This window comes from Hemitrygon akajei, chromosome 15 (assembly GCF_048418815.1).
Source record: "Hemitrygon akajei chromosome 15, sHemAka1.3, whole genome shotgun sequence".
In the NCBI taxonomy this organism is placed as follows: domain Eukaryota; kingdom Metazoa; phylum Chordata; class Chondrichthyes; order Myliobatiformes; family Dasyatidae; genus Hemitrygon; species Hemitrygon akajei.
This window is the reverse complement of record NC_133138.1, coordinates 29,795,930-29,811,095: the sequence shown is the minus strand read 5'-3', so window position 1 is coordinate 29,811,095 and position 15,166 is coordinate 29,795,930. Positions and strand designations below refer to the sequence as shown.

Below are 15,166 nucleotides of genomic sequence, written 5' to 3'. Positions count from 1 at the left end.
GTCTTGGTTTGAAATGTCGACTGTTCATTGCTCTCTATAGGTGCTGCCTGACTTGCAGAGTTGCTCCAGCATTTTGTGTTTGTTGCTCTGCTATGCTGAAGCTTTGGATTTTAAGTAAAAAAAAAGATTATTCTAAACCTCTTAACCCAGGCTACCTGTTCGTATTCTATACCTTCACAGTATGGTCCAGGCACAAGAATCCCCTCATAACCAGTGTCTATACCAAATTTTGAACCACAGATCTATTTAGAATGTATAAATTAATCTGACATTAATAAGTGGGTGATTAATCTTTTTCAAAGATCTAAAATCTGCCTCAATAGATACAGTTCAAATTTGGCCCAGAACAGCCTCCATGTAGAAAAATTGTTAGCACCTGTACAAAAGTATAAAATTTTTAAATGTTTTCATTTTTGCATATTTTGGATCACTTTAGGAAAAGTCATCAATTTTCAGTTAAAAAGTGGCACTTAGGGTGTTTTTTTTACTGCTGTCAAATGTCAAAACAGGTCAAATTTGACCCCAAAAGTATGTAGGGGTTAAAATAGGCCCAGAGGTCTTTTGCCCCCAAAAGTCCCTGCTTAATATTTGAAGCCTCCTTGAAGGCTCAAGAATGAGGTAGGTGAAAGGTATTTCCTAAAAATATTAATTTATCTGTGGTCACTGAGGCAGGTTATCACCAGCACTGTGGGTAAGGACAGAACTGGGAACAATGGCAGCTTATTAAGCAATGTTGTGGAAGCTTAAAGTGTGCAGTCTAGTTTTACATAGTGATCATAATGCAAATATCAGCTAGTGAAAGAGAAGAAAAGTACAGCCCAATTGAATGGAAATGCTGGCCATTGTTTACAATCTCAATGAATTTCTTGTTTTCACAGTCACGGCTGAACCACCTGATGCAGTGCCTAAGGGAGACACCGTTACCCTGACCTGCTCTGTGTCTCGAGTCACTGAATCAATAAGACTTGTCTGGGTCAACAGCAGCGGAGAAATTCTGAAAGAGAAAACATTTATGGAGAAGACTCAGGAGGAGAAGTCGTTACAGCTGAATGTTGCAGAAGCTGCTGGAGACAGAAGGAAGTGGTCATGTGGTTTGTTTCATCAAAACACACCAAAGATTTTTATTCCTTATTATCTGAAGGTGAAGAGTAAGTGTCTTGGCAACATTTTTTTGGGACTGCCACAGAAAGATTTTTGACCATAAAACTATAAAACATAAGAGCAGAATCTCCAGATAGCCATGAAACCAAGAAAGAAAAGAATGGCAGCATGGTTATCAACCCCTAAATCCCTCCTCCCATTCAAAAATGGAACAGGCACATCAACACCCAAATCCCCCTCTCCCTGCACACAAAAAGCTGAAAAAGATCAGGTGAAAAACACAGACTATAAAAAACAGTAGGACTGAAAAAGGGTCTATAGTTCAAATCCATATTCAAAATGCAGAAAACCTGGGAAACACTCTCCGGGCAGAGCGACTAGGTTCCCACACACAGCCTTTGCCTCTCAGAGACTGCAGATTGCTGAAACACCCAAACTATCTCCAAGCTGCAAATCACTTGTTCCAACAATTCCAAAATCTCACTCAAGATGAAAGACAAACATAAAAAAAACATGAAAGGCATGAAACATATGGTTTCATGATCTATCCAGAAGATGTTGACCAAAGGAGCATTATATGCAGGTACCATCTTAACTGGACTTATTATCTCTCTCAACACTATTATTTTGCCTTCGCCCCATAACCTTTGATGCCCTTACTAGTTAAGAATCTATTGTTCTCTGTTTTAGGTATACATAGCCATCTGTGTCAATGAATTCCACACATTCACCAGCCGCTGGCTAAAGTATTTCCTCCTACTATAAATTCTCCCACTATAAGAAACATCCTCCATGTCCACTCTATCTAGGCCTTTCAATATTTGATATGTTTCAGTAAAATTCCCTGTAATTCTTCTCACCTCCAGCAAGTATAGGCCCAGAGTCATCAAACACTCCTCACACGTTAACCCCTATATTTGCGAGATCATTCATGTGAAATTCCTCTGTTATCTCTCTAATGCCAGCATATGCGTTCTTAGATAAATGGCCCAAAACTGCTCACAATACTCCACATGCAGTCTGACTTAAGATCTTATAAAGCTTCAGCATTACAGCCTTGCTTTTGTATTCTAGTCATCTCGAAATGAATGTTAACATTGCATTTCCCTTCCATTTGTGTTGAATTGCATTTTTTTTAATTACTGATCTTTTTATTCTGATAAGCTGCATCATTTCATGTCCAACTGTGACTGGACCTCAGTCCTAAAGAGTTCCTTTATTTCTCTGGAATCCTTAGAACCTGAGGAAATTACTTTGACCTGAAACTTTAACTCTATTTCTCTTTCCACAGATGTTGGCTGTTCTGCTGAACATTTCCACCATTTAAAATTTACATGCTCCTCTTTAGAGAGGATTATAGTTCCAGGCCAAAATGCACCCCATGGAATGCTCCCAGCCACCATTCTTATATAAACCAATCTGGCCATTGTACAATGGGAAGCTCCACAGCTGAAACAGATCCCTTGCTAACCAGTCATCCACACTCATTTCCAGCCAGTGAGAGTCACTGATTGAAACTGGGGACAAGAACTCTGTATGTTTTTTTCCCCCTGTCTCCAACTGATGGGTATTGAGGACAGTTGTAACACTCCACTCTTCCTAAGTGGGGCCAGTTAATAGTTACTTACCGGCTCACTAGTCAATGTTGTTAATACTGTGTAATTTAAAGTGCTTTTGAATGACGGTCAGTTCAATGCTTGCCTTTTGAGCTGGGGCTTTTCTCTTTGAAGTGAATCAGACTGACAGATGACTTGGTAGAGGTATATGGATGATAACAGGCACAGGTAGCCTGAGACATTTTTTTTCCAGAGCAGAAATGATTAATCAAAGGGGGCATAATTTTAAGGTGACTGGAGGGAAGTGTGATGGGGATGTCAGAGGTAAGTTCTTTACCCAGAGTGTTGGATGTATGGAATATCCTGCCAAGGGTAGTGGTTGATGCAGACACATTAGGGGCATTCATCAACGCCGTGAATATCCCTCAATGTCGAGGATGATGGTCTTCGTTCCATTGATCCACTTATGGTCTCTCAGGTGACTTATAAGTCCAATCTTGGGTTTGAAAATTCATCCACAGAGCGAAGATGCCTGTGCGTGTATTTGTTTAACGTGTACTTAATGTTGCACTCCAAGAAGCAGACAATACTTCACAAATCAGCCAACTGATTCCAATGGCATGGAAACCACGATGTTTGGAGCTGATGGATTTGTTGCAGCCTTCATCTGCCTTTACAGACGTTGAGTTCAAAGTAACTTCATCTGCCTGTTCCCCCATTAAGGTCTTGGGTGGATTGTTCTTTGTCAGGGACCTCACCCTCGACCTTACTGCCATGGGTGACCCTACCAGGAGCATAGCGCCTGACAGCATCACTGTCAGGATTAAAAAAACTCTTTAGATAGACACATCGCTGATTGCTGATAGCAAAATGGAGGGTTATGCAGGGTCCAGGGGTTAGATTGATATTTATTCATTCATTCATTCATTCATTGTGTGCCATGTTGTATGATCATGGTCTTGATCATGATTGTTCTTCACAAATTTTCCTGCAGGAGTGGTTTGCTATAACTTCTTCTGGGCAGTATCTTTACAAGATGGGTCACCTCAACTATTATCAATATTCTCAGAGATTGTCTGCCTGGCATCAGAGGCCTTCTGATATGCACCAGATGCTGGTACGACCATCTACCACCTGTTCTGATGGCTTCAATTGACTCTGATTGTGGGGCTAAGCAGGTGCTACACCTTGCCCAAGAGAGACATGCAGGATATCGGAGGGAAGGAGTGCCTTATACTTCCTTTGGTTTACTTCCACGCCACCACCTGAGATTGATGTTAGAGTAGATTAGAGCCAGCACAACATAGTGGGCTGAAGGGCCTGCACTATGCTGTAATGTTCTATGTTCTACTTTATATTCTAATCTAAAAACAAATGTGAAATCTGTGCTTACTGTTTTGACAGGGAATAGCCATTCTAAACAGCTCACTGTTGTAATTACTGGGGTTGTGGCTTTTCTGCTCATCATTATCCTGGTAACGGTGTTGTATCTAAGGAAGTGTAAGCTCACAGGTAAGCTACTTGAATGTAGCACACGATGCAAAAAAACTAATAATAACTATTTTATCTTTTTTGGTTTGCTGAATAATGGTCATATGCAGGGGTTACTGTGTGGCTAGCAATGTTGCATTAGAACATTTGTGTAAGATTTCAGGCAGTTTTCTGCAGTGGTCTGACCACCTAGTGACTGTTATCTCTCCAAGTATTGTCATCTTGTCATGGCAGAGAGTCTTCTGAGTTCCTGAGATTTTGAGAGTTCCTTGTAGATTGAGGGAGAGGTTCCAGACAAATTGTAATCCAACCAAGACCTCAACAGTGAAATTGGTAGATTATGATGACTCATCAGAACAGCAGTGAAGACAGGAAGGATACAGCAGTGAAGCGTCCCCAGTCATCGTGCATTCCATGGCCCCAATCTGTCAAGGACCGTGGTGATGGCTGCCTGTGCACAGACATTCTTCATTAAAGGACTCCACCCTCACATCCAAGTTTAAGGCCTGTGGTGATCAGCAAATGATGAAGAGGACCAGGCTGTCAGTTCTACATGAGCCCGAGATACATGGTGTTGTGTTTATAAAAGACAATTGAAGGAGGAGAATGTGGTTACTCATGCTCACATTAACAAATAATATGTTGGTCCTGGATCAGCCTCCACAGCCACCTGAAGAACTACCAATGGACAATTCCTTACAGAACACCATACTCGACTTGAGAAATCGCACTACTGTGACTACTATTGACTGATAGCACCCACCGGGTAAGCCAATGCAAACTGAATATGGTCAGAGTGCTTGTTGGCACATAGTCAGTGTGGTGTTCTGCTGTCGATACTGGAACATCTGGACAGCAAAGATGCATACCTCAGTATGCTCTTTATCAACTTCAGCTCAAAATTTAATACTACTGTCCCCTCAAAACTATATATATATATATATATATATATATATATATATATATAAAAAATAAATAATTACAACAATATACGTATACTCTATATAGTTTTGAGGGGTCGTAACATTAGTGCAATCACTTGAGTCGAGTATAATGTTCTTTTAAGGAATTGTCTATTGGTGCCTGTGGATGCCGATCCAGGGCAACACTTCGCCTACAGATCTGTTGAGGTTGTCTTCTGTATCTGGTGCGTCTCCTTTACATTGGTGAGACTGTCTTGTCAAGCATTTCCACTCCATCCAGAATAAGCTGGATTTCATAATGGCCCACTATTTTAATTCCAATACACATTCCACTATGTCAGTCCATGGCAACTTCTACTGCCCCAATGAGGCATTTCTCAGTTTGGGGAGATAGTACCACTTATTCCATCTGGGTAGCCTCCAAGTTGATGGCATGAACATTGATTTCTCTAACCATAAGTACCCCGCCCCCATTCCCCACTCTGGTTCTGCTCTTGCCTCTCCTCTTCTCCTCACCAGCCTATCACTTACCCTTGGTTGTCCTCTTCCTTCCTTTTCTCCTGTAATTCACACTCTTCACTTATCAGATTCCATCTTCTCCAGCCCTTTACCTTTTCCACTTATCATTTCCCAGCTTCTTACTCCATTGCCCTTCTCCACGTAACTGGCTTTACTTATCACCTGTTCTATAATTCCTTCCCTTCCCCACACACCTGGCTTCACCTATACCTGGTTTATAATCCATCCCCTTCCTCACACACATGGCTTCACCTGTCACCTGGTTTACGTATACGCCATCCCCTGCCCCACACACCTGGCTTCATCTGTCACCTTTATATTATCCAAGATGGCGGCGTGACGCAGCTTGCAGCGGCCACTCCGGAGCTGATTATCTGTTATTTGTGAAGCGGGGTGCCATGCGCAATCATAATCAATTGAAAATGGACGTGGGAGCACGGAGGAACATCGGGAAATTCCAGGAAGACCTTCTTCGTTGCTGCTGCTGTGAGGTCCGGCACTCTGCTGGGAAGAACAGGCCCCCAGTCCTTGGGGTCGCGTTGCATTAAAACACAGCAGCCTCTCCGGACTCTGGATTGGGGATTACCAAACGTTATGTGGATTTTCTAGTGTAGTCTGTTTTGTCACATGCTTTTGTGATATCATTCTGGAGGAACGTTATGTCATTTTTTAACTGCATTGCATTTGTGGTTTCTAAATGACAATAAACCGAATCTGAATCTGAATCTGAACCTGTTCTATATTCCATCTCTGTCCCCACACAGCTGGCTTAACCTGTCACCTGGTTTACGCATACACCATCCTCTTCCCCACACACCTGGCTTCACCTGTCCCTGGTTTACACATACTCCATCCCCTTCCCCACACAGCTGGCTTAACCTGTCACCTGGTTTACGCATACACCATCCTCTTCCCCACACACCTGGCTTCACCTATCACCTGTTCTATACTCCATCCCCTTCCCCACACCTCCTTATTCTGGCATTTTCCCCTTCCTTTCCAGCCATGATGAAAGGTCTCGGCCAGAATTTTCATCTGTTTATTCTTTCCTTCATGCTGCCTGACCTGTTGAGTTCCTCCAGCATTTTATGTGTTATTGTTGCTCTTTGCCAACTTATTGTAAAGATTTTTATTGAAATATTTGATTTGAATTTATTTTTAAAAATCTGAATAAGATCTTAAGCAATTTGAACCTGTGCTTTCTGAACTGTAAGATAAAGCCTCGGAGAGTGTCAGTCAGTCATGACAGCGGCATTTAAATCAAATATGTGCCTATTACCTGAAGGGGAGATTGACCTCAAGCAAATATCATTTAGCTGAAAACAATTGGCTGGCAAGCAAGTCAACAAGTCTGTATGGCGTGACTGCAAAAACATTAATTGCAAGAAGTAATGATTTTTGTTACACTTGGAATACATTTCAGAAAATTTTCAGTTTGAATTTGTGCTGCTGAATGTATGAAACTGAAAGGAAAGTGAAATTCTAAGAAGCTTTCTTTCTCTGGACAGGTTTGGAAAGGCAGAAACAATCAAAGGGAAACATACAAGAAGAGTCTAACCTTTACTCAAATGCCAATGAACTCCATCAAATCCAAAGTATTATTGAAAAATTATTTTGCAAGTGTATTCCATTTGCTTATGGCAGTTCAAATTTCCCTTCTTATTACACTGTCGTGCTTCTAACCTGTAACACCTCAACTGTGAAATGCATTTGTTATTTACTCAGGATGTGATGTGCTTCCATTAATCATCAGATTTTGCATGTAACATCAATGTCATAATTTAGCTTTATTTTCAATCTCTATAAGCATTGAGAAACCACAATACTGAACAATCTGCACATGTTTAGCACACATGGTTTTCCACTAATGATGTAAATAATAACCTCACTATTTATCCCATTGCATTTTCCCGCTACCTTCTTGGGACATCATGATCCCTCCAAAGTTTTTCACCAGCAACTGACATACCTAACTGCAATCTGAGCTAAAGATTTAGAACCATAGAACCATAAAACATTACAGCACAGAAACAGGCCTTCTAGCTCTTCTTGGCTCTGCCGAACCATTTTTCTGCCTAGTCCCACTGACCTGCACCTGGACCATAAACCTTCATACACCTCTCATCCATGTACCTGTCCAAGTTTTTCTTAAATGTTAAAAGTAAGCACACATTTACAACTTCATCTGGCAGCTCATTCCACACTCCCACAACTCTCTATATGAAGAAGCCCGCCCCTAATATTCCCTTTAAACTTTTCCCCCTTCACCATTAACCCATGTCCTCTGTTTTTTTTTCTCCCCTAGCCTCAGTGGAAAAAAGCCTGCTTGCATTCACTCTACCTATACTCATCATAATTTTATATACCTCTATCAAGTCTCCCCTCATTCTTCTATGCTCCAGGGAATAAAGTCCTAACCTATTCAACCTTTCTCTATAACTCAGTTTCGCAACTCCAGGCAACATCCTTGTAAAGCTTCTCTGCACTCTTTCAACCTTATTAATATCCTTCCTGCAATTTGGTGACCAAAACTGTACACAATACTCCAAAATCAGCCCCACCAATGCCTTATACAACCTCACCATGACATTCCAACTCTTATACTCAATACTTAGATTTATAAAGGCTAATGTACCAAAAGCTCTCTTTACTACCCTATCTACCTGTGATGCCACTTTTAGGGAATTTTGTATCTGTATTCCTAGATCCCTCTGTTCTACTGCACTCCTCAGTGCCCTACCATTTACCTTGTATTTTCTACCTTGGTTTGTCCATCCAAAGTGCAATAACTCACACTTGTCTGTATTAAACTCTATCTGCCATTTTTCAGCCCATTTTTCCAGCTGGTCCAGATCCCTCTGCAAGCTTTGAAAACCTTCCTCACTGTCCACTACACCTCCAATCTTTGTATCATTAGCAAATTTGCTGATCCAATTTACCACATTATCATCCAGATCATTGAGATGGATGACAAGTAACAATGGATCCAGCACTGATCCCTGTGGCACACCACTAGTCACAGTCCTCCACTCAGAGAAGCAATCCTCCACTACCACTCTCTGACTTCTCCCATTGAACCATTTAACCTACCAAGAGCAATATTTTAAGACCATAAAACCATAAGATATAAGAGCAGAAGTAAGCTGTTTGGCCCATTGAGTCTTCTTTGTCATTTCATCATGGCTAATCCATTTCTCCCTCATTCCCAGTCTCTTGCCTTCACCCATAATCCTTCATGCCCTGACTCGGCAAGAACTTATCAACTTAAATATACCCAGTGACTAGGGCTCCACAGTCAAAGCAATCTTCCAAGCAACAATGTTTTATTTCAAACAATGTGCCTATGTTTCTGATCATCCTAGATCTCAATGGTAACAGGTCAAAGTGATTATCCATATTTTGATATATTGTCTACCATTCAACACAATTCAGCAACACTAAACAGCTTTTAAAATCACTGAAAAAGATTTAAAACAAAAGATTAACTATTGTCTGAACAATAATAGTTGAACCATATTGCTTTGTCCATAACTGAGCCCACATTTCTCACATTTTAATTAGAAATATTTCTTTCCAGGAGCTAACAAGACACCTTCCCCTGAGTCAGATCATTTTGCTGGATATTCTACTGTCAACAACAAGCCAAGTCAAGAAGGTAAGAAGATCTCTTTGGAAAAATTGTTAACATACAATCAGTGTAAACTCTGGTTCAAGTTTGTATGGTTTGAAAGCTCCACAAACACATGATATAAAACTGAAGATAGTGGTTCTCGTTCTCCTGCATGTAAAAGTGTTGATAGAATGGTCATGGAGAGGATGTTCCCAATAGTGGGGGAGTCTAGCACCAGAGGCCACACCCTCAGAATAGAAGGGTTTCCATTTAGAGCAGAGATGAAGAGGAATTTCTTCAGCCCTAGGAGGTGAATCTGTGGAATTAATCGCCAAAGACAAGTTATTGATCAGGTTGTTAAAAGGCGTATGGTGTGTTGGCTTTCATTAGTCAAGCAATTGAGTTCAAGAGTCTGTGGTAATATTACAGCTCTATAAAACCCTGGTTACACCACACTTAGGACATTGTCAACACGAGTGAATCTGCAGATGCTGGAAATAAATAAAAAACACAAAATACTGGCAGAACTCAGCAGGCCAGACAGCATCTATGGGAGGAGGTAGTGACGATGTTTCGGGCCGAATCCCTTCATCAGGAGTGGGGGTAAGGTTGGAATTGGAGCAAGGGGTGGTGAAATTGAGACAGTTGATGTCCCGACGGCAATTAGAGATAAAGGGATAGGGACTCCTGATGAAGGGTTTCGGCCCGAAACGTCGTCACTGCCTCGTCCCATAGATGCTGTCTGGCCTGCTGAGTTCTGCCAGCATTTTGTGTTTTTTACTTAGAACATTGTGTTCAGTTCTGGTCGTCTCATTATAAGATAGATTTGGAAGCTTTAGAGAAGGTGCAAAGGAGATTTACCAGGATGCTGCCTGGAACAGAGGGCATGTTTTATGAGGATAGATTGATCAAGCTCAGATTTTTCATTCTAGATTGAAGGAGGATGGGAGGTGAGTTAATAGAGACTTCCAAGATGATAGAAGGCATGGATATAGTGGATAGTTAGAGACTTTTTCCCACGGTGGAAATGGCTAATACAAGGGGGCATCATTTTAAGTGTTTGGAGGGAAGTATAGAGAGGATGCCAGGTGATTGGTGGCTGCATGGAATACCCGGTCAGGCCTGGTGGTAGAGACAGATACTGTACATTAGGGTCATTTAAGTAACTATTAGATAGGCATATGGAGAGTTATGTAGGAGGGAAGGGTAAGATTGATCTTACAGTAGGTTAAGATGTCAGCACAACTTTGTAGGCCAAAGGGCCTGTACTGTGATGTAACGTTCTATGTCCTATATTTAAATTGGAGGTTGATAGATAATTAATTTTTAATGGTATCAGAGGTTATGAAGGAGGGGAGGAGAATGGGAAATAGAGGAAAAATATATTAACCATGATCAAATGGCAGAGCACAATTGATGGAATGAATGGCCTAATTCTGCTCCGATGTCTTATGGTAAAAACAGTGGTCTGTGGAAAATCTCAAGCAAAAATGGATTATTTTCTGCATTCGAAATGCAAAGTGTTGCATGTATAAAAAGTGGCCTCTGTGTGTGATTGTGTGCAGCATCACAATTAAGTAAATGCCACATTAGACTGGTGCCTCACTTAGCCCTCTCCAGCAGATAACTGAGTGACTCGCCTTCTTTGTCCTCTGATCATAACAGACATCTGCTCAGGCTGGAAATACTGTATGTACAAATGTGCAAAAGCCTCCCCATTGCTGCTTATTTTTGTGCTGGGTTCCAGGAACATGGTCAGAATCCCTGTCCTTTGCTGACATCCTCATAGCAATGAGCCACCTCGAGCTCAGAGTGGAGAGGTTCCCTGTGAGGGGTGTCGTTAGCAAGGCTTTGTTGAGTGGTTTGTCTACTCTTTCCTGAAATATGAAGCCCAAGTCTGCATCTTGGCATGGTATTTGTGTGGACAACTAATCAGATCCAATAATTGCTCATCACCACTTGGAAGTGCTGGAAGCTGCCGTCTCCCCTCACCCACCCCCTCCGATGGTCACTGTTGAGGTTGTTGCAACGGGCTGTACAGCCAACACAAGACAGAGAGGGGGAGACAACAGTTTCCAACATAAGGAAGCATAACTATGAGCACAACACCTTACAGTGCAAGCAGTCAGGTTATTCTTTTCCGCAGTTGCTGCCTGGCCTGCTGAGTTCCTCCAGAATTTTTGTCTGTTGCTCCAAATCCTGCTGCTTCCCAATAAGGAGCTGTACATTCTCCCCATAACCCCATGTGTCTCCTCTGGTCCTCCCATATTCCAAGGATGTACAGATTAGTGACGGGTACTAAGTTGTGCACTGGGGTACTTGGATGATGCCCAGATGTTCTAGGAAGAGAGCACTCACGGAATCAGCATGCTATGTTGGCACCAGAGGAATGGTGCCCACAGCACATCCTCCGACAGTGTAGGTCATTAATATAAACTGCACATTTCACTGTATGTTTCGATGTACACCTGACAAATAAAGCTAATATTTTTAAAACATCCAGAAGGCGGTGTCAAGTGAGGCAGCAGGATCTGAACAATTCATCTAGAGGCAAAGCTAATTCCAGAAATGGCTCACATTCCAATGCACACTGAACATCTTGCAACCGGGAGTTCTAAATCTGAATAGGGAGCAGTAGCATGGGTGTCCAGCAGCAGCTCTCATAGGTCGCTGTTGCACATTGTCTCAATGACTCACTCCACAGAGCTCTCCAGTGATAAAATCTTCAATGACATCACTGCTACAGGAGCATGACAAGTAGAATGTACCCACAACCAGATTCCCTCCATGGTCCCAGGTAGCAATGGAGTGGGAAAGGGATCAAAGCCAAGTTTCCAGCACTGAAGCACAATCAATAATGCATTTCTTCATAGATAACACTATAATGAACCCCTTTTCAGTGCTGATTCCACTAGTGCTGTCAATCCTGGAAACATCTGAACATTATCAGAATCAGAATCAGGTTTATTATCACCGGCGTGTGTTCAATGCAAGAAGTTCAATGCAATACATAATCTAGCAGAGAAAATAATAATAATAATAATAATAATAATAATAATAATAATAATAATAATAATAATAATAATAAAATAAACAGGTAAATCAATTATGTATATTGAATAGATTTTTTTTAAATGTGCAAAAACAGAAATACTGTATATTTTTAAAAAAGTGAGGTAGTGTCCAAAAATTCAATGTCCATTTAGGAATTGGATGGCAGAGGGGAAGAAGCTGTTCTTGAATTGCTGAGTGTGTGCCTTCAGGCTTTGGTACTTCCTACCTGATGGTAACAGTGAGAAAAGGGCATGCCCTGGGTGCTGGAGGCCCTTAGTAATGGATGCTGCCTTTCTGAGACACTGCTCTTTAAAGATGTCCTGGGTACTTTGTAGGCTCATACCCAAGATGGAGCCAACTAGATTTGCAACCTTCTGCAGCTGCTTTCAGTCCTATCCAGTAGCCGCTCCATACCAGACAGTGATGCAGCCTGACAGAATGCTCTCCACGGTATAACTATAGAAGTTTTTGATTGTATTTGTTGACATGCTAAATCTCTTCAAACTCCTAATATAGCTGCTGTTTTGCCTTCTTTATAACTACATCAATATGTTGGGACCAGCTTAGATCCTTAGAGATTTTAACACCCAGGAACTTGAAGCTGCTCACTCTCTCCACTTCAGATCCCTCTGAGGATTGGTATGTGCTCCTTCATCTTAACTTTCCTGAAGTCCACAATCAGCTCTTTCATCTTACTGATGTTGAATGCCAGGTTGTTGCTGCGACACCACTCCACTAGTTGGCATATATCACTCCTGTACACCCTATCGTCACCACTTGAGATTCTACCAAGAATGCTTGTATTGTCAGCAGATGTATAGATGGTATTTGAGCTATGCCTGGCCACACAGTCATGTGTATATAGAGTAGAGCAGTGGGCTAAGCACACACTCCGAGGTGCACCAATGTTGATCATTAGCGAGCAGGAGATGTTATCTCCAATCCGCACAGATTGTGGTCTTCCAGATAGGAAGAGGGAGGTACAGAGGCCCAGGTTCTGCAACTTCTCAATCAGGATTGTGGGAAGGATGGTATTAAATGCTGAGCTATTGTCAATGACCAGCATCCTGATGTAGGTGTTTGTGTTGTCCAAGTGGTCTAAAGTCATGTGGAGAGACGTTGACCTATTTTGGCAAGAGGCAAATTGCAATGGGTCCAGGTCCTTGCTGAGGCAGGAGTTTAGTCTAGTCATGACCAACTTCTCTAAGTATGTCATCACTGTTGATGTGAATGCTACTAGGTGATAGTCATTAAGGAAGCCCACGTTATTCTTCTTGGGCACTGGTATAATTGAATGCCCACAAGAAGATCTATCTCAGATACTCTATGGTGACATATATGTACTTTGATACTAAATTTACTTTGAAACTTTGTGGAAACACAGCTCAGTGAGAAATAAGGGAGGTAGGAAAAAAACAAAGAATAAGATTGGAGACAAATACAGAAGTCAGCTATATTCTTAATAGACAATAGACAATCGACAATCGGCAATAGGTGCAGAAGTAGACCATTCGGCCCTTCGAGCCTGCACCACCATTCTGAGATCATGGCTGATCATCTACTATCAATACCCGGCTCCTGCCTGGTCCCCATGTCCCTTGATTCCCCTATCCATAAGATACCTATATAGCTCCTTCTTGAAAGCATCCAGAGAATTGGCCTCCACTGCCTTCCGAGGCAGTGCATTCCAGACCCCCACAACTCTCTGGGAGAAGAAGTTTTTCCTTAACTCTGTCCTAAATGACCTACCCCTTATTCTCAAACCATGCCCTCTGGTATTGCACTCTCCCAGCATCTGAAACATATTTCCTGCCTCTATCTTGTCCAATCCCTTAATAATCTTATATGTTTCAATCAGATCCCCTCTCAATCTCCTTAATTCCAGCGTGTACAAGCCCAGTCTCTCTAACCTCTCTGCGTAAGACAGTCCGGACATCCCAGGAATTAACCTCGTGAATCTACGCTGCACTTCCTCTACAGCCAGGATGTCCTTCCTTAACCCTGGAGACCAAAACTGTACACAATACTCCAGGTGTGGTCTCACCAGGGCTCTGTACAAATGCAAAATAATTTCCTTGCTCTTGTACTCAATTCCCTTTGTAATAAAGGCCAAAATTCCATTAGCCTTCTTCACTGTCTGCTGCACTTGCTCATTCACCTTCAGTGACTGATGAACAAGGACTCCTAGATCTCTTTGTATTTCTCCCTTACCTAACTCTACATCATTCAGATAATAATCTGCCTTCCTATTTTACTCCCAAAGTGGATAACCTCACACTTATTCACATTAAACGTCATCTACCAAGTATCTGCCCACTCGCTCAGCCTATCCAAGTCACCCTGAATTCTCCTAACATCCTCATCACATGTCACACTGCCACCCAGCTTAGTATCATCAGCAAACTTGCTGATGTTATTCTCAATGCTTTCATCTAAATCATTGATGTAAATCGTAAACAGCTGTGGTCCCAATACCGAGCCCTGTGGCACCCCACTATTCACCACCTGCCATTCCGAGAAACACCTATTCACCATTACCCTTTGCTTTCTGTCTGCCAACCAGTTTTCTATCCATGTCAATATCTCCTCCCCCCCCCAATGACATGAGCCCTGATTTTACCCACCAATCTCTTCTGTGGGACCTTATCAAATGCCTTCTGAAAATCAAGATACACTACATCCACTGGATCTCCCTTGTCTAACTTCCTGGTTACATCCTCGAAAAACTCCAATAGATTAGTCAAGCATGATTTGCCCTTGGTAAATCCATGCTGGCTCGGCCCAATCCTATCACTGCTATCTAGATATACCACTATTTCATCTTTAATAATGGACTCTAGCATCTTCCCCACTACTGATGTTAGGCTGACAGGACGATAGTTCTCTGTTTTCTCCCTCCCTCCTTTCTTAAA

General features: G+C 41.9%; 1 protein-coding gene across 6 annotated transcripts in view; it reads left to right on the top strand.

Moving 5' to 3' along the window:
* Positions 1 to 15,166, top strand: part of LOC140739243 (uncharacterized) — a 112,885-nt gene that overhangs the window by 49,259 nt on the left and 48,460 nt on the right. For 4 of the 6 annotated variants that reach the window (XM_073067363.1, XM_073067361.1, XM_073067362.1 and 1 more), the window contains exons 10-13: positions 879 to 1,148; positions 4,062 to 4,169; positions 7,099 to 7,185; positions 9,168 to 9,245. In XM_073067363.1, the coding sequence (XP_072923464.1) occupies positions 879 to 1,148; positions 4,062 to 4,169; positions 7,099 to 7,185; positions 9,168 to 9,245 (543 nt within the window). The remainder of the gene's footprint in view (positions 1 to 878; positions 1,149 to 4,061; positions 4,170 to 7,098; positions 7,186 to 9,167; positions 9,246 to 15,166) is intronic. The other 2 variants (XM_073067364.1, XM_073067365.1) reach the window with 2 other exon arrangements.